Raw genomic sequence first — 26,731 nt, 5'->3', positions numbered from 1 at the left:
CCGGGAGCATTGTTTTCCGCTAAACGTAAAGCAGATTCTAATTCTTCAATGCTAAAATCTTTTGTCAAGTCATGGCAGTCTTCTGTTTCGCTAACCGGTGCTATTTCGGGTTTCTCATTTGGAACGAAAGCGGGGCAAATTTTATTTCCGAACCGTTCAATCCATTCTTCCGAATAACTATTTACATTTTCCCTGGGAGTATAAGAATTACGCATTTTCTTAGCAATGGACCAAAGAGATCTAAGAGCAGTGTCCTTGTCAAATGTTTCAATCAATTGTCTCCAATACCCACGTTTTTTAATCTTAAATAGTCTTTTAGACTCGGCCTCCACTTTTTTGTAGTTTAGAAAGTCTTCAGTACTCCCAGATGATCTAAATTTTTTGAATGCATTTGAGCGTTTGATAAGCATTTTGGAACATTCCCAATCCCACCACACTGTGGGGTTATTCCGAGTGCGACAGTTAGTGGGGATGGGCTTTGTTTGGCTTTCGTGCGCAGTTTGTTTAATAGATTGAATCAGAACTTTGTGAGTCTTGAGAGGATCTTCAGAGGGATCTAAACCGCTAACTATCGCACTCATCTCCCGCTTATATCTATCCCAGTCGATGTGTTTTGTTAAATCGTAGTTTGTCATGGAGCCTGATGCTGTTCCACAAGCTTGGAGAGAAATTACTATTGGAAGATGATCGCTTCCGGATGGATCATCGATTACTTTCCATGAGCAGTCTAAACCTAATCTCGACGAACAAAGTGACAAGTCTAATCTACTGCATTGTTGTTCAGAACAAGCTATTCGAGTGATCTCACCAGTATTCAAAAACACAAGATCAAATTCATCAGTTATTTCGTACAGAGTTTTTGCTCTACTGTCGTCTGTAGGTTCTCCCCAAGCACATCCTTTCGAGTTAAAATCCCCTAAGAGCATTAAAGGAGGAGGAAGTAGATTAACAATATTTTGTAGATCGTCATATCGAAGGTTAACATTGGGAGGAATATAGATTGAAGCAATAGTTACTTTATGAGGTTTCAGGTTGGCCGTAGCTGCTACTATCTCAATAGGAGAAGATTGATCTATCTGAATTCGGTTGAATTCAATCCCGTGCTTAAACCCTAATAAAACTCCTCCATAGGGCCGGTCCCTATCGCTTCTGATAATATTAAAATGGGGTACATAGAAGTCTTTGTCTTCTGTCAACCACGTTTCCGATAACGCAAACACCTGCACGTGGTTTAAATTGATTAAGGATCTAAAATTTGTTATTCTAGGGAGTATACTACGCGCATTCCATTGAAGCAAGCATGTTTGATGAGGTGTGTCATTAGGCATCATAAGCAGCAATAAAAGCAAGGAGGGGCACATGAACTATCAACTTTTCCCAGATAAGGCTGAACAGGGGCATCATACTTTCGACAACAGACATCCAAGTGTTAGAGACACGAAAAGTAGAGCATATCATTCGAATCAACTGTGGTATCGAGAAAATGGACTGTTCAGAGCGAGTGTGGTTCTGCTTTTGATGAAACTCTGGGAGAGAAGGGAACTGTTTGTTGTCATTGATGTTGAAGCTAGAGCTATGGTTTTGTGAGGGTTCTTTTTGTGAGAGTCTGTGAAATTGTGGGAGAGTGTTCTGGTTGGACTTGCTCGAGAAGGCCTTATTGAAGGTTAACCGATCGGTTGTGGAAATGTTACGAGGAGATTGAATTTGCGGGGGCTGTTTTTCGGGTGCTCTCTTTGCGGTAGCAATTCTTTTCTTCCGTTTTGGGAAAACATAGGTGTAGCTGCAGTTCCCATTCTCTTCGGGATCGTCATCTGGGAGATCTGCGAGTGGTGAAAAGGCATTCTCGAGAGCCACTGCTTCTTCGTCGGCACTAGAGAGTAACTCAGCGAAAGAGAGTCTTGATTTTTCGAGCAATTTACGTCGAGTTATGCTCATGTGATCTGCATATGTAGGACAGCTTTTAGGATCGGGGTCGTGCTCCGCATTGCATCGGATACACAAAGGGGAAACAAATGTACATGCTGATTCATCATGAAGCTCAGCGCACTTGCCACATCGTGCTTTGTTATCACACATTTTGGCTGAGTGACCATATCGTTTACAATTTGTGCACATCAGAACTTTTGGAATGTACAAACGTACCGGGATCAACGCTCGATTAATTTCAAGATAATCGGGAAGGGCGGTTCCCTCAAATGTTATGCGGTATGAATGACTTGGGTCGTAAACGATATTTTCCCCATCTCTGCGAGAGGAGACTAATTGTACAACATCCAGAATATTCACCGAGGGAGCATTAGGGTTTCTGAATTTACCGACGCCATTTTCTAGGATATCTTGAACGATCAGTGAGGAATCCTCAATGACGCCGTCTATCTCTACCTCCTCACTTGGAATGTAGACGCGGTACTGCTGGAAGAGCTTGTTCTTAACAATCGCATTAGCATCGTTCCTATCTGTAACAACTACACGAATTTTCTTTAAAGTGATTTTCCGGATTTGTTGGATGGAGCGGTACTGTTTGTGTAAGTCGTTAGAGATGGTCGTAGTATCGAGCGGTTTTTCGATTTGACGGAAAAATACAGCGTACGGAGGTTTGGCCGTTGCGGGATAAGCTCTAGCTCTCGCTGAATATTCTGGATGTGTAACGTCAGGAGGGTCTTTTATGTCCGCTTCCATGGCCGCAATGTGTGTGCGGCCAGGCGTTTGCACTCACCACCAACTTTCAATAGGGAAAGAACAAAGGTACTTATCTTTACAAAAGGTCCACCGGGTTAAACAATAGTCTTCACTTCGATATGATATTCGAGCACTGTTTTGCTAACACGACTGTTCTCGTTCAAAGCTAAACGTGGAATGTATTCATAATTTGTAGACAGAAAAAAAAAAACACAAAACGATGAGCTTCGTCACGACCGGCCGAACCACATTATTGCCTTTTTGTTATAGCAACTATTCGATTTTGTAGATAAACACACTTACCTTTTTTCTGAGCCATTAAAGTGGAAGTTGTATTGGTGATGATTAGGTACGATGTAAGTATCTACGCGATATGCCATTTAACACAAAATGCGATAATGAACGGCAGCAAAATTGTCTAACCTATGAAAGTGCAAGGCCTTTGGAAGTCCCCATCGAATTTGATAACACTTCTAATGAAAATGATGTTTGAAAGTTTGAAGAACGCATAAGAATTAGAATTTGTTTTTTTTTTAAGGACAAACGTCTTGAAGTCCCGCTTCAACAGTGCATCAGAACTTCAGACGCACAAATCTCAAGAAGCAAGCTTCAAACAACAGAGCATTTTATTATTCTGTTCTTGCTCACTTGTAATAAGCTTAAAATAAGAAGCTCAGGTGCGCTGGTTTCGTTTACGAAGAGATTTGTGCTTTCAAAATCGTGAGTAGGTGCCAAAGTCGGCCATTGTGGCGGCCATTTTGGGATTCTAACAAGTCTGTCCTTAAGATAATTTGAAAACTAATGGACATTTAGAATATGTCTTTTATTAAAAAAATCGGTTATACTCTGTTGAACCTAAATTGGGAATTAATAAGTAGGGTATCGCGCCACTTGGGCGGTGGCTTCTATATTCGTCTGTTTTCCACTATAACTCAGTCAATTTTGAACCACTTGACTTGAAATGTTGTACACGGGTAGATACTATACCTATCTCACCACATTCCAAAAGTTATGCCAATAGGTTCAAATTTGACTGAGTTATAGTGGAAAACAGACGAATATAGAAGCCACCGCCCAAGTGGCGCGATTCCCTAACATGTTCCAAATGCAATGTAAAAGTGTAAAAGTTCAAAGAACTAAAACACACATTCCTCATTTTCGCATAGTTTACAATCATCAACGGCTGCCACAAGCAACATTCAACTTGACGTTTATTACTCGCATTTGCTTGCCTAGGCCCCACGATGGATGTACAGTATGACCCATAAAAAAATGCGACAGTTTTCAAAGTCATCGTTCCCCTACTTCGAACTGATTAACCTCGCATGTATCTATTGGATAGTATAGTAGAGCCACTAATCTTATAATGGCAAAGGAACATAGACTGATTCCATGCAAATACCTTCGAAAATATAACGTTGAACATATGGATGTCGAAATCGTCCACGCGCCAGAAGCCGTTTTTTAAGGATATAATTTTCTTTCAATTGCTTTCAATCACATTCAATCAAATTTTATTTTCAAAATAGTACTTTTATGGCTGGATAAGGTCTTCAGGAGTTGGTTGGTTCGTCGGACAAGCACGAAAAAAATATTAACTTATAAATTAAGAGACATTTTGTGAAAATTGAATTATTTGACAAATGATAATTTTTAGAAAATATTATGTTTTAAGCATGAAATTGTTATTAAGTACATAGTATTTGTACCTATCATAAAGGTAGGTATATATGCCTTCATCGACAAAAAAATGTTTTGAAAAATGTTCTAACAGTGTTAAGTTTTTTATTAATTTTTCTTAAATACGGTTTTTAATATGTAGCACCTTTTTTAGTTTTTGTTTCCTAAACATTTGAAATTATTTTTAAAATATTTTTCAAACATGGGCGTATTAAAGAGTACATATTTCTTCATGGTTTCCATGTGTTTAAAAGTTTTTATCTTAGTTCATTTTGCTATGAAAATTATAGGAAAACTTGATTTTATTTAGAAATTGTTAACAATTATAAGGTATCCCATATACGTAACCAATGAATATTTTGACAAAAATTTTAGAGATCCTGTATGACAATGACCTCCTTATTGTATCCTAATCCAAAAAAGTTTAATTCATTGGGATTATTTCATTAAAAATCATCAAATACTGCAAAAAAATGGAATGTCGCATTTTTTTATGGGTCATACTGTACCTACTGCCCTTTACCTCATTTCTGCCTTGGCCTTCGTGGCGTACGCGCGTGCGTGGAATGCCTATGCCTAGCTAGCTAGTAGTTTATGACTTCCTCCGGCTTGACCCCTTTTGGACCTGCGGCTAGATGTGGATAACGGAACCACCTCGAATTTAAAAGGCACACGTTGAGCTCGCCTGCCCACTGCACTGTGTAACTTACTCAATCGATCAAGTTTTATGGACTTTACCTGGCACACTGTCTATGGCAGAGGTTACGTAAATCCGACGGTCAGATATGGGTTGGAGATGCGCGTCAGGCGCAGGCCGGTGGGTCTGCTACGGTGGAAGGCCAAACCCGGAGAACTGACCAGAGACGTGGGAATTTACGATTCTCATCGTGCGTTGTCGTTGCACATTGAGTAAATTAGCGAAATTACTGGGCAAAATTTATAACTCAATTCTATTGCGCAGACGTAATGAATATAAGTGCATATAATCTGCTTAACTGTTGTAGGATACTAATTGACTGGCCTCTAATTCAATTGGATGACCAGAGACCCAACCCAGTGTTAGACAAGGTGCTTTGACGGCTGTTCAGTGTCCACTACAGTGGTAACATGGCTCCCCTTGAGGGCATGCATTTCCTCATATCGGTCAATGTTTTCTCGTAAGCAACTGTGTGTATAAGAGTCACAGTGTAATTACCACATTGGTCTGCAGGGCATCCTGGGTCACATGAAGTGGCATGCAACCCCAGTAGCACACTTGTTGTACATCAGTTTTTGTGACTCTAATATGACCAAATTTGGTCATATACGAGTTATATTGACTTTCCTAAAACATATGTGCTACTAGGGAAGCCAGTTGAACATCACGGATGTGATGATGGACAATGCGTTCTAAGCATTACAGAAGAAAAGAGTTCAAACTGATGGGTCTGGAACTTTTTGCCTTTTCATACGGCGCACGATCAACCTTTGGGATAAACTACGCAGAAATATTCCACCAAGATTTGGGCTTGTACTTATTAGCAAAATTGCCAAGTTTTTTTTTAACTTTCAATACTCCCATCTAATTCTGATAATTTGAAAGGAAAAATGCTATTTACAGAATCGCAGGGCTGTTACAGCTGATTTCGCGCGTTTTTACTAATAAATAGTGTGAATTTACGAATATGCTTTTAAATTATTTAACTTATTAATTTGTTTAGGTAATAATAATTTCCTTCAGAGATTCGGCCGGCGCCGGTACTGACAATATAAAGTTTTGAACCTTCAAAATTGCACATTGAGGATGGAAAGCTACACCCAGGCCCCATCCATTTGGTTCCCTGTGCAATGTTGACTGTTCTGGTCAGTAACGTAGTAACGAGTAGCAACTACGAATTGTACGGTCATCTCATGCTCATAATTTCCTTCAGAGATTCGTTCAAGGCTTTACTTGTTTCTCTCAGACAATTCCTCCTTGATTTGCTCTCGAATTTTTTACTTGAACTTCTTCCTAAATTCATGAATACCTTCCGGGGGTATTCTAGCTTGATTCCATCCAAAATTCCTCCCGGATTCCTTCGGGCATTCTGTAATTCCTCTCAGAATTTCTCCCGGAGGATTTCCTCCTGAGATTTTTTCTTGATTTTCTCCAGGAATTCATCCAAAGACTCTCAAAATACTGCATTATAATACCACTGATTTCTTACAGCATTCCTCCGAAAACTTTGACAAAATAAGGCCCAAGTATTTCTTATGATTATTTTCTTCAAATTTCCCCTGGAATATTTTCCGGTTTTTTTTTGGACTTTCTACCGGGACTCCTCTTGGTCTCATTTGAAAACTCTCTTAGAATTTCCTTCAGGTTTCTTATCATAATATTTCTCAGATTTTCTCTGGTATCCTACAAGAATTCCAGTAGAAAACACTGAATGAATCAACTAATTTTAATCAAAAGATTTCCGGAAGTAAAACCCGAAAGAAACACCAAGAGAAATTCTAGTCTGCAAAAAACGTCTGAATTAAAACTGGGTAAACTTCTGCAAATAAACCCGGGATTGCAAGAAAATTCCGCGTGAAAACTCTGGAAAAAATATTTCTTCCCTGGAAAAAATCTCTGACTTATTGGCGATCTAACACAAAGCTACATCGCGCAGATGGCGCTTTTCTAAATCAGCCCCTTACGCACCCTACACTCAAAATGAAAATGAAATTATTGCCGTTTCATTTCATATCCAATTGCATGGAAAAACTTCGGGAGAGGGTCTGGAAAAAACATCAAAGCATTCACAGAAATATCCCGCGAAGAACTCCTGCAGAAACTTAAAACAGAACAAAAACTGGAATAAACTTCTCAAAAAAGATGAGACACTATATGAGAAGAGAAATACTAGGAGGATCTCATAAAAAAAATCCCGGAAAACTTCTAGGAGGAAAACTTGAGAAAAAGATCCTACTGGGAGAAACTTTTGGTAAAATCCCGGGAAACCTATGAGAGAAGTCCCAAAAAGAAACTGGAAGAAATCCTGTGAGGAACTCCTGGGAAAACTTAAAGGAAAAATCCCTGGAAGAGCTTCTGAAGAAATTCGGAAATCCGGGGTAACTTGTTACAGAAGTCCTGGGATAAACCTCATGAATTTTTTTCGAATTTGAATTACTATTGTGTAAGATTTTGACCACATCATATGTATATTATTCAAAATTTCCCAATGTGCGTCGCCACCGTACACGACGTCCACGTTCTCCAAGTCTGAGAGAGCTGACTACTGCGCTTACCTCCGTCGATGGTGGTAGTCGCTCGCACGTACCACCTAATTAGAATTAAATTCGAAGAAAAATAGACAAAAACAAACAAACAAACGTAAATATTGCAGCGGAGAGCACGACCGGCACCAGCTAGAGGAAAAATAGAAACAATGAAAAGAATTGAAATTATAGTAGCTAAACGCATAATTAGATTAAGAATCAATTAAAGTCATCTTTCTGAACGGGGTGGCGAGGGGAGGAGAGCGAGCTTTGCGTGAGCTTGTCGGAGCAACTCAATTGCAGCTGGTTGGAGTAGACGAATCTGGAGCCTAGCTGCTAGATACACCTGGAGGTCATATGAGATGAGATGCCATGGGAGAAGAAACGCAGTTGTAAAGAGAGAATGCGGTTAAGTCGACGTTTTATTGGCAGTTTGCCCGCGGTCGTTATCCTCATCACTATGATTGGCGTAGAATCACGAAGCGGATGTTGGCAATTGAGTTTGGAGGCAGCCGTTTAGATTTTAGAATTAGTTAGACTTCGTCACTTTTTTCCATTTGTTTGGTTAAAATCTTCACGATACCTAGAATCATTATGAACAGTTCGTTATTTTCAAATGTTAACATATAATATACTAATAAAGAAAAGTTTTGTTCAAATTGAAGAATATATCAAAATATATACTTTCCTAAAGATGCAAACTTTTATCTCTTGATTTTAAGGTAGTGTGATAATTTCTTTAGTTAATGTATGTCAGCTTGAGAGTTTCTGTTGCTAAAATTTATTCATCAAAAAAATCTTTAGTTTTCTTTCTCTTCCAAATGGGAGAAACAAGAAAGATTTAGAAAACAAAAAAAAAACAACTACAATTCAGTGCATAGAGATAAACATTATGTCACACGAATTCAGCACATTCCTTTGTTCGTTCCGTGACATAATCTCTGCGGTTCGATTCCGAGATAAAGATGAAAGTTTAGAGGCAACGAACCAAACAACTCAACTTCCACCACAGTTGAAATTTCCCCAATCCACAGAGCTGTCTCAACTCTTATAGGTATTTATATTGAGAGGAAAACGCCATACGCATCCATGAATTATTTATAATTCCACAACCGGCCGGTTTCGGATCGGATCGGTTGAGTTTGAGCTGCCTGGTGGTTGACACCTTCAACCTAACCGGTGCGGTGGGGTCCTCCATAACACTTCCGATCACATTCGATGATCGTGAGGCGGCGTCGCATACGATCGAAGTGGTGGATTGGGTCTTGTGGAGGTGATATATAATTTCCTACACGGTTCGGCGACTTTTTGTAAGGGTCATAATCAAACTCATCGTATGTTGTTTTCATTGCCGACAAAACAGATTTACGATGGTGAAGTGAAAACACCCTGCCTGTGGACGCGGACATCTTTTTAACTTTCTCGAAAAACTGAGGTTGGCTGAATTATTGTATACCTTAAATTAAAAATAACCAGTCCGATCTTATAATTCTCGTTGGGCAAAATGAGAAGATCCAATATTGCACGCTCCAAACATTATCCCAAATAATTACCTACTATTTGCATTCCTTTCGTTTTTCAGGTAATAGTGATACATTTAAACTAAAACTAGATACTAATAGACTCAGAAGTAAACATGTAATCTCAAGAACTTTTTCAAAGATTTCCTTCAAAAATTTGTTTGAATTTTTCTTGGAAATGTATCCAGAAATCGTTCCGAAATCCTTTTTTTATTTCAACCGTAATTCTTTCTTCAAATTCTGGTGCAGTTACTTACAGAATCCTTCGCACGATGTATTCTAGCGTTACTCCTTGAATTTATGTAGAGAAGTTTCCTGGACGTTTTCCGGGAGTTTATTTCTGGATTTCTCCAAAAGTTACTCCCAAGATTCCATCCAGGGGTTTCCCCAGACTAGCTTTCAGAGTTTCTTCCGGGAATTTCCGGTATTTCTCCCGAGATTTCCAACAGTTTCTACTGGGAGTTTTGCGAGACTTATGCAGAAATTCTTACAGGGATTTTTATCAAAGAATTTTTCGGAATTTATCTTGGAGTTCCTCGTGAGATTTCTCCCGTAGCTCCTCTGGAAATTTCTCTTAAAGGTTTTAAGAATTTGTCTCGATATTTTCCCAATATGTTCACACTGGATTACTCCCATATTTTTTTTTCTGAAATATCCCAGTTCAAGATTACTTGCGAAGTAAATCTTGTTATTTCTTTTATAGGTATTCTCGGAGTTCGCAAGATTTCACTAGAACTTCTTATGATATTTCTTCGGGAATTCCTTACAAGATTTGTTTAGGCTATCCCAGGAAGTATTCTGAGGAAAACTCCTTGAAGTTTCTGCAAGAAATCCAGGCGTAACTATTAGAGAAATTCTAATGTGTTCCCATTCCCAAAGGAATCCCGGGATAATTTTCTTCAATAGGGATTCTAAGTGGAACACCGGGTGTTGAGTTGTGGACATCTCTTTGCCACGAACGAACACCTGTTGAGAGCAGCTTCAATTATGTTAAACTTATTTATTATTATTTTACGATCAATTCAATATCAATATTATCACCAACCTAATAGTGGACTAACCCGTGCGTCCGCAAAGGTTCCAATTATCAACTAATTGATGTTAATGCAAATCCTCCTTTCCTATTTCTTTGTTCAGTGTTGCCAGTTTCACTGCATTAATTGAAACTACTACAAACCTGGGTAGTTATCATTGGTGTAGTCAGCTTTATCTTTTTCATACTGCTCCTAAGCAAAAAAAAAGATAGAGAAGGATAAGAAAGAATTATGATAGTTTAACATCCTGGAAAAATCTAAAAGAAATCCAAGAACTAAATGAAAAATGTTATCTAAAAATCCTGTACGGTCAATGTGGGAAAGAGGAAGGAAATGATGATTACAATTGCGTGGGAAATGTTTATTTTTGGCACAGGGTTCATTCATTGGTGCATGGATGCCAGACATAAAGTGATAGATTGTGTGTAGATTATTGTGAAGCGGCACAGTTGCATAACTTGTAGGCATTATATAATAGATTGACACTTTCATCACAAGTTGGAAGAAAGAGAAAGGGTTTTTTTTTAATCCGTTTCTGGTTCTAATGATCGCTACGAACAATGAATATACATGAGTTGTATATGTAGGAGAGAAAAGATTGGAGAGAACTTGCAAGAACCCTCAGGTGCGCCCGTAAATGGAACAACACAGCGCACGAGTAACTTTTACGCAGCGAGCAAAAAGACAAAGGAATTTTCACTCATATTTGTGTACGACTGGATCAACACGAAAATTGTGTTGATCCTGTGTTACACAAATCTGCATGAAAATTCTTTTGTCTTTTTGGTCGCTGCGTGAAAGTCACTCGTTGCGCTGTGTTCATCGAGTTTTGCGTGTGTCATAATTCGAGAGGAATCCCGCGAGAACCTTTAAGAGGAGGAGCTCTGGAAGATGTTCCACGAGGGACTCTGGGAGCAATACCCAGGGAACCTTCTGGAACATAGTTAGCTGCTTTCGGTAATTTTTACATGCATCTACTGCTGAGCGTTTCGAGTGAAATTCCGTACAAAATAACCGAATTTCGGTAAAATGTTGTTGTTTATCTCTAACAAATTTCGGTAAAAATTACTAACTTAATCATTTTTTTTCGGTAAAAATATTTATGTTTAGATTTTAGTATTACTGATGTCGGTGTTTTGTTCTCAGAAATTCCTGGAGGAAATCTTGCAGAAAACCCATGGAATGTCCTGTAGAAATCTCGGGATAAACCCTCAAATAAACTCCACAAACATTTCTTGAAGAAAACGCGATAGGAACTCTGGAAGAAATCTCGCGGGGCACTCTGAGAGCAATCTGGAAGAAATATTATAACAAAATCTAGCATGATGCTTGTAAAAAACCTAGGCGGTTGGAATTAAGAAGTCCTGGACAACTCTCAAGGAGGAATCCTGGAATAAATTTGTAAAATTTTGAAAAAATGCCGATAAGAATTTAATATGAAACAACAAGCAATTTTGCATACAAACTTTAGAGGCACACATCTGACGAACGAAGCATCGAGCCAAGCCGCACTTGTTCATCCCGGCTTTGCTCACTTCCAAAAAGACTTTGTTGTGTTAATCAGCTAAAGCTTAAATATGAAGTTTATTGGGTTAACCCTCGAGTAGTCGCGTCTTTGACTACCTGCAGCGACGCCACGCTCACGCTGTGTACCACAAGCGTGCATTTTTCATGGTGCGTGTACTCAGTACAGGACGCGACCGCTCCCGGGTTAAATATTGTATCAATTCATTATAAAAAGTACAAAAATTGTACGCATTTCTATCCATAGATACTCCAGCCCAACTTACACTGTGAAGCTAATGGTTCCCCTATGTTCCCCAGTACATATTCTCTTCGGAGTCGTTAAGTAGGAATTATCTAATACAATGAAAATTGTTTGTTTGACTTCAACATAGTTTAAAAATCCTACATCTTTCAAATGCTCGTATGATAATCTTAATCTATTAGCATCTACAATGCTCTTGATAACGTGAGTAGGGGACCAAGTCGGCCATTGTGGCAGCCATATTTGTATTCTCTAAAGTTTCTCCTTAAGGAGGTATACTAAGACAATGCCATGGAGAACTGTGGATAGAACCTTGTGAGACAAGCAGGACATTCACGAAGTGTCTCTAAGAGAGTGTCTTCATAATATTCGTCCAGAGAAATATTCAACTTCTTCGTGGTACGACAAGCTTTCAGAATAAATCTTTAGCATTACCCGGAAAATGTTTGTTTCGACAGTTCTGCACTACACACGTGTAGTAAAAATTTTTGGTTGAAAGATGTACATCATACATAGGTACCGTAAACCGCGGTCAAATTGATCAGCGGGGTGAAATTGATCAATCGGAGACTAGAAAAGATTATAATTCCATTCTAGCAACTTATATACGTCGTTAGGTTCATGAAATTCTTACCTCATTTAGTTCATAGATACCTAGAGATGAGTGGGGACTTTTCAGTTAAAAAAAGTTAGTCTCATATTACTTTTTTAAGGTTTTACAATGTGTGTATTAGTTAGATGAACTCGTTGTTACTAAACAATCGATTGTCACTAGTATTACCGTTGAAGTTTCAGTGTTAACATTTTCTAGACAAGAATCAATTACACAGCGTAACAAAAAAATAACTTCGAATGAGTGTAATCAGTTTCGTACCTTTTAATTCCGCCCTATGTTGCTTATCCTTTGACAGATACACGTATTTCGACTACCACTTGTAATCTTCCTCAGTGTCAGTTCAGCCTTGATTGAAATGTAAAAATGACTGACATACTTGCATTGCGTAATTCGGTGACATGTTTACGGGATTCAGAGTCATGATTTCATTACTCAGAGCTTTAGGTTTATGACTGAGCGTCATGATATTTTATTTCCGAAAACGAGAATAGCTTCGTATAACGCTTTCCGCAAATGTGAGTTCTGATCATGGAAAAGGTTGTTCATGAGCTAATTATGCATGATAACCATGACATGACATGATGTGCTAAGGGTTATGATTTTATGGTTTTTTGGTCATGTCAGTTGAAACAGTAGCTGCTGACACTACCCAGCTGTCTAGGCTGCTGATAGGGAGGAAAGATCAATATTGATGTCTAAACGAACTCAAACAGTCGACAACATTGAATGCCAAGCCCTATTTTTTGAATACAAAAGAGTTCAATGATTTGTTGAACCCGAAAGTTTCAAAATAATAACTTTGAAATGCATATTTACATAAACGGCTCACACTAATGTTTTTCAAAACACGAGTGTGTACCGAACGAGTTTAAAACCCCAGTCGAAATATGGACAACATTGAACGTAAGTAAGATAGTGATAGAGATCAGATTGTATATCACCGGAATCGGCCTCGTTTCAACTAGTGTGCCCTATTGGCGGAACGGAAGATGAAAGTCGAATCAGTCAGAAACAGCGTGCCGAAATCGCAAGTGTTTTACGGCTGATTTTATCCGTTTGAGAAGATGTAGCTACTTTGTTAGCGATCATTACGGAAGACCGTCCGTCCCTCCTTATTGATTAGCTACCTAGCTGGGGGTTAGATGAAGCGAATCGAATTCAATGCAAAAGCGTGATATGAACAAGCAACGTGGTTCACAAGTGAAAGTGTTTACTGTGCTCATGTATCTAGTTGTTTGAAGATGCGAGCCGGCTTTAGTACCCGAATAGCCAAACTATGTGAAAGAAAGGTAAGATTACCTATTTAGAGCTTTGCAACACAGCTTGATAGGAGCAGATGTTTGAGGTCGTAAATGTTAACGTAATGAATTCGAGATGTGGGTCGCGGTTCGGTTTCTCGATAAAAAAATTGAATTTCCATAAATGTTATTACTTCTTTAAAAAAATCGTTAAAAAAACACTAATTGGAAAAGTTATTGAGCAACACTTATTAGAATTTTCGTAGCTAATGATAGGACTTGATGAAACGATGCACACACAAGGCGACATAAGAACAATACTATATTTATATCACCCCTTATCAAATAAAACAGTTACAAAAACATTCCAACCGGAAATCATTTACTATTTATGCAAAACATATGTGTTTTAAATACTAACATGGTTTTTCTTGTCTTCTCCTCCATTCAGATCGACACAAACAAAGACGGCTTCATCGAGCTGAAGGAACTGAAGGATGCCCTCGACCAGGTCGGGTTCAAACTTCCCGGCTACCAGGTTCGGCTGATGATCGACGAGTACAGCAACAAACAGCGCTCCCAACATGTCGGCAAACTGTCCTACGAGGAGTTCGAAGTCCTCTGCATGGACCTCAAAGCCAAAGATGTGGCCAGCACATTCAAGACGGCCGTATCAAAGAAAGAAAACCTGGAAACCCTCGGTGGCATGTCGGACTCATCGGCCGCCGGAACAACACATTCGGTGCGCATCGAAGAACAGTTGGCCTTCAGCGATTGGATCAACTCCAACCTGGGCTACGATCAGGACCTGAAGCACTTGCTCCCGCTGGATCCGGAGGGCAAGCAGCTGTACGACAAGATCAAAGACGGTATCATGCTGTGCAAGATCATCAACCACTCGTGTCCGGACACGATCGACGAACGAGCCATCAACAAGAAGAACCTCACCGTTTACACAAAATTCGAGAATCTTACCTTGGCGCTAGTGTCATCGCAGGCCATCGGATGCAATATCGTCAACATCGACGCACACGATCTGGCCAAGGGCAAACCACATCTGGTGCTGGGCCTGCTCTGGCAAATCATCCGTATCGGTCTGTTCAGCCACATTACCCTGGACAGCTGTCCAGGACTGGCCACGCTGCTTGCCGATGGAGAACGCTTGGAAGATCTCATGAAGCTATCGCCGGAAGCTATTTTGCTACGGTGGGTGAACCACCATCTGGAACGAGCCGGTATCGCTCGCCGGTGCACCAACTTCCAGAGTGACATCTCCGACTCGGAAGTTTACAGCTATCTGCTGAATCAGATCGCCCCGAAAGATGCCGCCGTCACACTGGAAGCACTCAGGGTAGGTTTTAAACCGACAGGTGCGGTCTTTCACGTCACAATCCATAGTCTAAAACTCATTTCATCCTCAGGAACCAAACGCCTTAAACCGTGCCGAAGTAATGCTGCAGCAGGCGGCCAAGCTGAACTGCCGCTCATTCGTCACACCGCAAGACGTCGTCAATGGTGTCTACAAGCTGAATTTGGCCTTCGTGGCCAATCTGTTCAACAACCATCCGGGGCTGGATCAACCGGACGAGATTGAAGGTCTGGAGTCCATCGAGGAAACCCGCGAAGAGAAAAGTAAGTAATTTTCAAATACTAACACGGTAGCAGGAACAATACCTCTCTAGTCTTTATTCTTAAAGTTAAGCCAAGTGCCGGTTTAAAGTAGCAGTATGGAAAACCTGTTCCGGAGGAAAAACGCCATCAAACAGGGAATTCTAGAAATCCTCTACCTACATAGAGATGAGCGGAAGTTACATACGTCGATTCGGCAACGCTGTTTGTTTTGTTTACAACAGTTGCCAACACTTGCTACAAAGCTAGATGTTCAAACTTTGTGTATGACTTCGTTGTGGTTCAAGTTGTTTTGTTTACATTTTCTAATTATGGTAGAATTTTGTTTTTCAAAATTTTGTTGAAATAGCGGTGAAGAAATCTGAAATTCATCGCAGAAGTGTTTCGCTAATCATATCGGCAGAAGTGAAGCAAGAAGCAGCAATGGAAGTTTGTTCGACAAGTGCAGCAACAAGAGTGTCGTCATAAGCATGAGCTTTTGAAAGCAGAATTAATATTTTTTATCTTTTTACTAAATATGCATATGCTGCCAATATCTCGATATTAAAAATAAATAATTTTAATTTATTTAGTTCCGATTGCAATACCGCTCAAACGACGCCTTCCTACGAACTATAAGCATGTTCATTTGGCTCACACTTTGACAGTTCTCTCTGCACGATTGGCTCACAATGGCCGCCTCCGCAGATCTCTATAATGTAGGATTACTAGGGAATCCCAATTCAAGGTGTAAATCCGTGCTAAGGAATTATGATGGGGTTGGTGGCGTTTAAAAAATGCTCGATCGTCAATGGAATCCGTCACTCCCCACGGTTCCAGTTCACTAAGCTAGGGTTATGTGTTTTGGAAACAAGGATTCATAGTATTTTTGTCAATGATGACAGCTTATAAAATTGCATTTATTTCGCCTAGCTAGTAGTTAAGGTGATATAAGAATGCGGTCATGTGCGCATTTCCAAAAGCACAAATCTCGTCATCCACATTCTCCACGTCACTCAGGTGCTCATCGAAGAGCTGTTTCCACCTTTCATTCGCATCACGCCTGTCCATCAGAACTCTCCCATCTTTATCCCTGCAGATTTCAGCCCGCGGCACGAAGCCATTGCGGAATGCGTTTAAAAGAGGTTTCCACTTCAGGAGTTTCCTGATTCCTCAGGAAGCTCCTTATAAAATTTTCTAGGAGAGTAATTTAGGACTACTTAAGGAGTTTCTTCCGGAATTTTTCTAGGAGCTGACAGCTGTGAGATTACTCCAGTTATTATTTCCGAAATTTCGCCAGGAATTCAATCCAAGATTACTGCAGGAATTTGTTCTAGAATTCCTTCTTAAAGTCCCTTAGGAATACTTCTTTGTATTTATATAGACATTTCTTCCGTGTTTCATACAGAAATTTATTCCAGGATCCCTCCAGAAGTTCTATTACAGGTTCTTCATGGTGTTCCTTCACGGGCTCCTCCAGGGTTTTCTTCTGTGCTTCCACCAGAAGTTGCTTCTGGGATCCCTTGTTGGATTCCTTCCGAGATTCCCTCAGGAATCCTTCCGAGATTCCCTCAGGAATTCTCTTAGTGTTCCTTCGGTGGTTCTGGAATTCTTGTAGGAGTTTCCTCCAGTGTTTTCATCTAAGTTTCCACAAAGAGTTTATTCTGACATCCTCCCAGGAATTTCAACCGGGATTTCTTCCGCGATTCATCCAGGAAACATTTTTAGGATTTACTTCTGAGATTCAATAAAGTTTTCATCCTGGAATTCCTCCGAGAATTCCATCCGGGATTCTTCCAGGAATTGCTTACGGACTGAGATTCATCCAGAAGATCTACCTGGGATTCCTCCCTTAACGACTTCCATGAGTCCTCCTAAAAATCCTTTCTAAATTCCTTCAGGAGTTTCTTCTGGAATTCCTGAAGATCCAAGTTACAAATTTCTCCGAAAGTGCATTCTGGAATTCTCTCAGGTGCCCCAAATGGTAATCCACCAGGAGTTTACTGCGGAATTCTTAAACAATATGGAATTTTATACTGGAATTATTGCAGGATTTTTGTGTGGAATTCTTTCATGAGTTCCTTATGATATTTCTACCGGACTTCTTTAAGGAAATTCTTCAACAATTTCTTAAGAAATTTCTCCAGCAATTTTGTGAAAAATTCTTCTAAGAGTTCCATCTAGGGCTCTTCCAATATGTCCTTCTAAGATTACATTGTTACTGGAATTATTTCTTAAAATAAACTTTTGAGGACATGCAAATAAAAATAAGGAATCTCAGGAAAATCCCGGAAGAAAAGAACTCCTCCTAGAGGAAAACCTCTTTAGGAATCTCAGAAGATACTCCTGAAGGAACCTCAAGGGGAACTTCTGCAAAAAATACTGAATAACCCCTAGAAAAATCTCAGAAAGAGCTTCCTGAAGAATCCTAGGAGGAACTCCTGGGTAACTCTAGAATAACTTGCTGTAGACACGGAAGTAATTCCTGAAGGAATTCTAGAAGAAATTCCCGCAGGAACAAATTCCTGGAAAAATTTCACCAGAAATTCCTTGCGGAATCTTAGGAGAAATGTCGGAAAAAAAATCTTGAATCCCGAAAAAAAAACTAGAAGAATCCCAGATGAAACTTGTTTATGGAAAATAAGGACTACCAGAAGAAATTCTTTGAGGAATCCCAAAAGTGATGTCCTGGATAATTCGTATAAAGAATTCCGTGAGAAATCCCAGAAGAAACTCCTGAATAAAATTCTGGAAACCAGACAAAAATCCAGTGGCGTCTCGTAACCTCACTTTTCACCTGTTCAACGACCCTAAAAGTTGCATTTGCGGAGAATTCAGGATCCAAATCAAATTGAAAATGGGAGGAAACGACTATTCTCGTCATTTTCTACAAATTACACGCCAATTTATTGCGAAAAATCAAGAATTTGCATTCGTTGAACAGGTAGAGTTGAGGTTAGGGAATCGCCACTGCAAAAATCCTCGTGAGCTTTCTCAGGAAGTCTCTTTTAGAAATCTAATATTTGAGAATTCCTTCTGAGATTACCACAAGAACTCTTTCTGCGATTTCTTCACGAGTTCCTTCTGTGATTTCTGCACGACTTCTGAGATTGAGCAGGAGTTTTATCTAGGATATGATAAGTTCTTCTAGAGGTTCCTTCTGGTACTCCACAAGAAGTTTCTTTTCTTCTTCTGAGATTTCTTGAGGAGTTGTTTCTAGGATTTCTCCCGAAGTCCCTTCTAGGGCTCATCCAAGAGTTTCCTCACGGGAAGACATTCCTGGAGCGGAAGTATCCTGCTGGAAATCCTACCGGGACTCCTCCAGGAGTTCTTTCTGGAATTTCTAAAGATCCAAATTAAAAATTCCTCCGGAAGTAAATATTCTGGAATTCCCTCAGGTGCTCCAAATGGAAAACCTCCCGGAGTTTACCACGGAATTCTTCTGTTTTTTTTTTGAACTTCTTATGAGGAAATTCTCCAATAATTACTCAAGGAATTTCTCCATAAATTTTGTTTTGTATTTCCTCTAACAGTTACCATCTGAGGTTTCGCCATTAGTTCTTTCTACTGGTACTGGAATTCCTTCTTTGAATCCCAGAGAAAACAAAATATTTGAGATCATGATGACAAACAAGAACGTAATACCTAAAGGAATCCTAGGAGAAATACCCACGGGAATCACGGCACGAATTCCTGGAGAAAATACGGAAGTTATTCCTGTAAGAATCTCTGTTGAAATCCTGGAAGAATTTTCCGCAGCAATACCGGAGAAGAGTTTCTGGAGGAATCCCGGAAAGAACTCCTGAAATAATACAGAGAAAAAAAAACCCTTTGGGGAATTCTAGATAAAACTTGTTTAGGAATCTGCTGGCTGAATGCTGAAGGGAACTTCTGAAGGAAACCTAAATAAACCCATCGAAGAATAAATACCATTAAGAGAGGAATCCCAGAAGAAACATCTTGAGAAACCCTGGATGACATCCCACGAAGAATTACTGGGAAATCTCTGAAGGGATTCCCGGAGGCTTTCCAAAAAGAAACTCCTGGAGGAATTCCACCATAAAGTCATTAATTATCAAACTTTTCAACACGCGTGAACCTACCTTTCAAATTCGATCACACTACCCATGAAGAGCTCTTGCAAGGATTCCTCCAGAGATTCTTTCCTGAATTTCTTAAATTCCGAAATTGTTCTGGATATTAATTACGAGATTCCTCAAGGATTACTTCTTCTAGAATTACCAATTAGCCCTTTTTCCTGAGTTTCTTTCTTCCAGGAATTCCTTCTGTGATTAATTAACTAATTTATTTTAGAATTCCACTAGGATTTCCTTCTGTGATTCATCAGGGAGCTCCTGAGATTCTTTTTGGGTTTCCTATAGATGTTCCCTCTGAGATTCTTCAATAAATTTCTTCTGAGATTCCTCAAACGTTCCATTTAAGATTCTTCCAGGAACTCCTTCAAGGATGCTGAGATTCCTTCAGAAACTTCAAGGGATTTTCCGAAATTTTTCAAAGAGTTCCGGGAATTCTCATTCTTCATCCGAAATTCTCCAAATTGCTTCATTTGGATTTTTTTCAGAAGTTCTTTTCGACTTTCAGAAGGTATACCTGGGATGGGATGGAATCCTGGAATGAACTGTTGCAAGAAAACGAGAAGGAACTTGTTGGAGTATTTCCTCAGGAAAATCCTCAAGAACTTCATGAGGGATTACATAAACAAAAACTACTGGAGCAATTCCTCAAAATACTCCTGGAGGAATTCTCGAACAAATTACTGGAATATTTCCATTGAAAACATCTGAAAAAAAAAAAATCAAGAATGAACTTCCGAAGGGTCTGCAGGAATTTCTAACGGAAGGATCTGCAAGAAGTTCCCGGAAGAAGCTCCAACAGGAATCCCGGAAAGAGTTTCATATGGAATCGCGGAATTCCCCGAAGGGATCCACAAAGGAGTGCCTAAAGAAATTTCAGAAGTAGTTCCTGACAGAAGCCCAGAATAAGTTTCCGGCGGAATCCCGGAAGGAATCAGGAAATCCTGGAAGGAATTCCCGAAAGATTCCAGGATTATTTTTGAAAGAATTTCCGAAGAGGTTCTTGAAGGAATCCCTGAAAGAGTTCCCGGTGGAATAACCGTGAGATTCCTGGAGAGAATTCATGTAGCAATTCCAGAAAAAATCTCGGAAGGAGTTCCTGGAGGAATCCCAGAGAAGTATTGAGAGGAATAATGAAAGAAGTTTTTGTAGGATTCCTGGAAGGATATCAGGATGAATTTCTGATAAAAATTCAGAAGGAACTCTAGGAGGAATCTCGCATGGAATTATTGGAAGGAATCCCTGGCGGAGTTTTCGAAGGAGTTTCTGAAGGAATCTCGAATGGAATTTTTGAAGCAATTCCCGAAAGAACTCCTGGAGGAATCCCGAAAGATATACCGGGGCAAATTGCTGCAATATACAGGAATACCTTCTAGAAGTAAAAAAAAAACTTCTGAAGATATTCCAAAAGAAATTATTAGGAGAATCTCAAATGGAATTCCTGGAGGATTTCCGTTTTTTTTAGAAATCCTCGAATTTCCAGAAGGAATCTCTGAAAAAGTTCCTATAGGAACTTCAGGTTGTATATTTGAGGATCTTAGAGAGGATCTCAGAGGGAACTTTCCTGGAAAATCACAAAAGGAAATCCCAGAGGGATGTTAGAATGGAGATACCACAGAAGAAATTCCTAGAGGAATCTCAGGAAAAATTACGGGAGTAATCCTTGAAGGAGTTCCGGGAAGAATCTCGGAATTATTTTTTAGAGAAATTTCGGTAGGAACTTTAAAGAAATCTAAGAGTTATCTAAACTAATCTTAGAAGGTATACCTTAAGAAATTCCTGGAGGAATCCTGGCCAGAGCTCTTGAAGGAATCCCAGACAGAACCTCTTTAATAATTTCAGAAGAAACTCCAGGAAGAACTCCAGAGGCAACTTGAGAAGAAATCCTTAATGAACCACTGGAAGAATCATTTCAAGAACTCCCTCGGAACCCTGGAGGGGTGTCACCGTGCCGTCATTAAGTTATAAATCAGTATATTTTCCACAAGTCCGAAAGCTGACGAAATTTTTCAAAGTCCGAATCGTAAACAACAAGGTCGTGAAACTTTATGCATAGCAACAACATACATGTCCCAGAATGTAAAAAAAAACAAATATTTCTTTATGGCGCATAAGATTCCGTTGTTAAAGGATGTGATCATAAAATGAACATATTCAATTCTACAATAATCCTCTCATCACCTCCAGCCTACCGCAACTGGATGAACTCGATGGGCGTCAAACCGCACGTCAACTGGCTCTACTCGGACCTGGCCGACGGGCTCATCATCTTCCAGCTGTTCGACATCATCCAGCCGGGCATCGTCAACTGGAAAAAGGTCCACCAGAAGTTTACGCCGCTGCGCAAGTTCATGGAGAAGCTGGAGAACTGTAACTACGCGGTGGAGCTGGGCAAACAGCTCAAGTTCTCGCTGGTCGGTATCGCCGGACAGGATCTGAGCGACGGCAACGCTACCCTGACACTTGGTAAGTCAACAATATTCGAGTACCAGAAATAAGCAACAAATTTAACTGATTTCCTATCCTTCGCTTTTAGCCCTCATCTGGCAGCTGATGCGAGCCTACACCCTGTCCATCTTGTCGCGGCTGGCCAACACCGGCAATCCGATCATCGAAAAGGAAATCGTCCAGTGGGTGAACAGCAAGCTGAAATCGGCCGGCAAGAGCACCAGCCTGCGAAGCTTCCAGGACTCGTCCATTTCCGACGGAAAGGTCGTCATCGATTTGATCGATTCCATCAAACCGGGCAGTATCAACTACGACAACGTAAAGGAGGGCGGAAATGCCGAGGTGAGTTGGCGATTTTATTTTTTGCCGTATTCCGCACCGCACACCGACCGGCGCGGTGTGCCGCGTCATGCTGTGCCCTAATTAATCGACCCTCTCTGCGAAATGAAAGAGTAAATATTTTATTGGTTGCGAGTTGTATGCGAAAGCCCTGGGGCAACGTCGTCGTTGGCACGTGAATCATTCCCGCGGTAACACGCTGCATAATTCACCCACTGTAGAAAGCCCACGAATGCGCGCTTGTTTACAGACGAGTGAAAATGTTTAAGCGTGCCTCTCACCAGCGTGAGAAGAGCGAACTCACAAAACGACACGCGGGGAGAGGTAACTCACTCTCGCGTTGTTGTTTTTGCGAGCCGGCTATTTATGGCTGCTTTTGCCCTGTCGTCGATAAAGAAGAGAACGCTGCTTTGCTGCTGGGTGAAGACGATGCTGGCTAGACGGCTAGAGGCTATTTTTATTTTCTTGCTTCGAGGTAGGCGACAACAGCTGCCCGTTCTATTTCTGTTCATTCTAGTTGGAAAATAATTTCGCATTAGCGTAAACAGCGTTCGGGGTGGGGTGTTCACGACATAATAGGCGAGCTATAATCAATAATAATTGTTGAATAATTGTAATTAATAATTAATTTAATTAAATTTAATTAATTCAATTTAATAAATTATTTAAAACAAGCTGTCCCGGCAAACGTTGTCTTGCTAAGCTGTGGTGGTTTGACATCTGTTGAGCTCATAATGTCACCGCACTCTAGATTGGTTTCATATTCGATCGTGTTGATTTCCTTCCAGCTCATGAAAAATTAGTACTTGATAAATTTTCTTACTTTTCTAGTTGATATTCGTAACTTTTTATACATATAAATACTGTGTGGGGCGACATAGTGATAGGGTACGCCACTCTACCTTCTTGACCCTGAGCAGTGCACATCGGCAGTGTGAGTGCAACAGTGTACAAGGTAAGACGTGTGTTCCCAGTAGCAGGCGTAATGGGTGATTTCCCGGTTACCGGCGGAAGTTGCACAAATACAGCCACCACGAATACGAACCGAACCGTGCAAGAGTCATGCTGACCGGATCATCCGTTTTTGAGTTTTGTTGCCTCAAAGGGACTTCTAACTCATTTTTATATATAGGTATAGATGCTGTTACACTGTTGCTGTAGCGATTTTCGTGAAAATACTAATTTTCACAGATTTATTGTCATATTCAGTGCTGGGAAAAATCACGAAGTTCATTCGACGGAGTCAAAACTATTCTAATCACAGCTACCCATGGTTGCGAATGCAAAACCGTTCGCTACCGTAGTCTAGTTTGTTGAATTTCATTAGAAACCCTATGTTGCTACGGTAGTTCGCTACAGTAGATCGCTATGTCACTAACGGGTTTTTCTAATCGGATTGGGGTATTCAAGGACAATCTTGGGAACAAGGCTTTGGAATGATTAGGTTTCTGGTTGGGCGTCGCTGGATCAATCAGCCGGGTTCCTGGGGCGAGACGATTGGAGGAACGTTGCCTTGACGGATTGATGGTAAGATTTTTTACTGTCAAAATCGGACGGGCAATCGGGGCGGACCTCTTGAGAAACGACACTAAATGAATCCTCCTCGTTTTGGACACGACAGAAGTGTCTAACTTGCAGATTAAAACCAGCGTGTATGGGCTTGTGGCTTCTCAAGCAATTACAAAGCTAATTATTTTCCAATGATGGAATCAGAACAGTATGACATTTACAAGTTTCAGATTTTTTATGTTGATGCTGGTAACCCAATGAAAACATTTCTGGGGAGCGGTACGCCGATCGGTGTGGGGTTTTCACTCTGTCGACACGCTGATGCTTTCTGGAATGGCGTTTTACATCAGAATCCAAAACAACTGACTCTATCAGTGATCTATCGTGCATATGCACTGCATAGAATATACTTTATTCTTTAGAACTGGGGGAGCCGTAAGCCGATTTGCTTTGATTCCACACTATTACTCCGGCGTTCTGTGGAGCGGCGGTGTCATACGTCCACTTGAGAAGTGGATCCAGATAGTCTGCTCCTGCTGAATCAAGGATGTGGCCTACGAGGACCAAGGGCTTGATTCAAATAGTTTTAAGGTGTAACGGGAGGATTTCTACAGAAAGGCATGGACGGGATTTAGGGATCGTGTCCACGGGGAATGCTGTGCTTCGGGTATGATGGAAGAAGATATTAATAATGTGCACCAGTACGACACATGAGTTTCAATGAAATTCATTCGGAGCTCCCGCGTTGCTGCTGCTACTGTAGCAACTTATTGGATCGCCTACTATATTGATTCAAAAAAAATTCTCCCGTATATGAAGAGGCACCGATTCAATCATCAAATTCAAGCAAACTACTGTTACCATTCCCAGCACTGGTCATATTTATATCTTCTGTAGAATGTTGCGGATTTGGCAACTAAAAAAATTGTCGCAATTTTCGCGAATTTGGCTGAATTAAAATGCGAATGTCACAAATTCCTTAACACTCATACTCGTTTTACAGTTTTCAGCTAAAAAATTACAGTGATAACTTTCAAAACATCGAATTTTATAATGAACGTGGGTCTACAGACATTATTGCAATTTTTTATCCCAACCAACACCAACATTATTTGAAGCACTTAATCTGAAATGGTTCATATTTTTTTTAAATGCTGTCTGAATAATTTTAGATTCTAATAAGATAATAGATTTTATTTCCTTGGTGCATGTTGTAGGAGTTGTACTGAACATTCTAAGTGTCCTGATGAAATCCTTGCATGAATATATGATGATTTTAAATTCTTTGGAAAATATTTGGTTTATATTTTTGAAATTCGTTTGTTAACCCCATGCGGAATTGTGGTTGATACTATAATTTTTTTATTGTTTATTCTTAAAACCTTTTAAGAAATTCTTAGTGAAATCCACTAGACATTAAAAATCATGGTTATTTGAGAACCAAATACACAATACATAGTTCATCAATAAAGGTGTAGTCATTCACCTGTATTGATTTGTAGTAGGTTGTTAGCTTTTGGAAAGCTTCATTATTTGCTTTTTAGCAAGAAATATTTGAACTGCTGGATCAGACCGATAAATTCATGTTTTGTACATAATCATCCTAATTGACTAAATATTCTTGCCAACGATAAGGTGGTAGGGGGAGGCGGGGCAGTATGGACACCCTAAGGTTTTTTTTTTCAATTTTACCTGGTAAGATGACAAAAAAGTTTAGTTTTTTGATACATGTATTCTTTTAAAGTCTATTCAGCAGCTTTTGCATACGAGTGTAAAAGAAAAAAAAAAAGATTTATCCACTTCAAAAAATGTTTCGAAAAAAGTTAGTTTTTCATGACCGTCTCCAAGCATACGGGGCAATATGGACACCATGAGACTTTTACGAATTTCATACATTATTTACACCTATAAAGTTATTTCATTACAAAACAACTACTATGAATGAATAATACGCCGAAGTAGTTCATTTTTGTTCAGTTAATTTAAATTCAGGCTGTTTTGGATAAAGCTTTGTTTTTGTCGGCATGTACAGCTGTGCCTAGAACTACTATTTTTCACTGTTGTCTTTTTTGACCAATTTGTTTCGGCCTATGTCTACTATAGTGAACTTCAAAAAAAAATATACTGAAATCGATGAATGTGGTTGGTTTGTGATTTGCCCCCGAAAAGCTAGTTTTTGGGACGTCTTCGGTTTTTCCGAATTTTAATAATGTTTGCTTAATTCCTACAGCATTGATGTCAAACAAGCAAATAATCACAAAACGTTGGAGAATATGATGCCGTTTTAAAATATTCAACTTAATACGTATATTAGGGTGTCTCAGAACAAAATCTATCAAAAAATCAACTTTATAAGGGTTTTTTTTATTACAAATGTGATAATTACATACCGTCAGTGTACCAGTAGCCGCTCATGACCCAATAGCCGCTCACTGTTGCAAAAATCAAGTTTCCACGCATAAATACCCCCTTTTCGTCGCTGATATTCTTGGACAATATAAATTAAATGAGAGCAAAGCCATTTTAAGCAATATTTACCAAATAACATAAATTTTAAAAACAAAACAGTAGAATTGTTTGAGCGGCTATTAGACCCAAAAAAGCTGTAGGAAATTTTATGTGTTCCAATAGCCGCTCACGCAAAAAAAAAAGTGAAAATTGTAAAAACTGTCGATTTTAGTACACAGTGTATTCAATCACTATTATACACTCCCGTTGAACAGGAAATAATAATTGTATAAACATAGAGTTGCAAAAATAATTCACTTTTCCGCAAAAGTCTATTTAAAAGATGGCATACTTTTGTCCGTGAGCGGAATTAGGACCACAAATTGTAATAAAATCATACTTTTATGAAAAGTTCTACATAAGTCTTGTTTTGTATCTGATTGTACTTAGATTAAACTAACTTAAAATGCAAAAACATTACAAATTGGCTTACCAGTCATTTAACAGATGATGTTTTTCTGCAAAACT

At 39.6% G+C, this 26,731-nt stretch overlaps 1 protein-coding gene across 2 annotated transcripts in view; it reads left to right on the top strand.

Moving 5' to 3' along the window:
• Window positions 1-26,731, top strand: part of LOC109425310 (plastin-1) — a 189,486-nt gene that overhangs the window by 146,766 nt on the left and 15,989 nt on the right. For both annotated transcript variants that reach the window (XM_029860660.2, XM_062846511.1), the window contains exons 2-5: window positions 14,209-15,108; window positions 15,179-15,389; window positions 21,647-21,925; window positions 21,996-22,249. In XM_029860660.2, coding sequence (XP_029716520.2) covers window positions 14,209-15,108; window positions 15,179-15,389; window positions 21,647-21,925; window positions 21,996-22,249 — 1,644 coding nt within the window. The remainder of the gene's footprint in view (window positions 1-14,208; window positions 15,109-15,178; window positions 15,390-21,646; window positions 21,926-21,995; window positions 22,250-26,731) is intronic.

This window comes from Aedes albopictus, chromosome 1, assembly GCF_035046485.1.
Source record: "Aedes albopictus strain Foshan chromosome 1, AalbF5, whole genome shotgun sequence".
Taxonomy (NCBI): domain Eukaryota; kingdom Metazoa; phylum Arthropoda; class Insecta; order Diptera; family Culicidae; genus Aedes; species Aedes albopictus.
The sequence above is the reverse complement of the archived record's forward strand: the minus strand, read 5'-3'. Positions and strand labels throughout refer to the sequence as shown.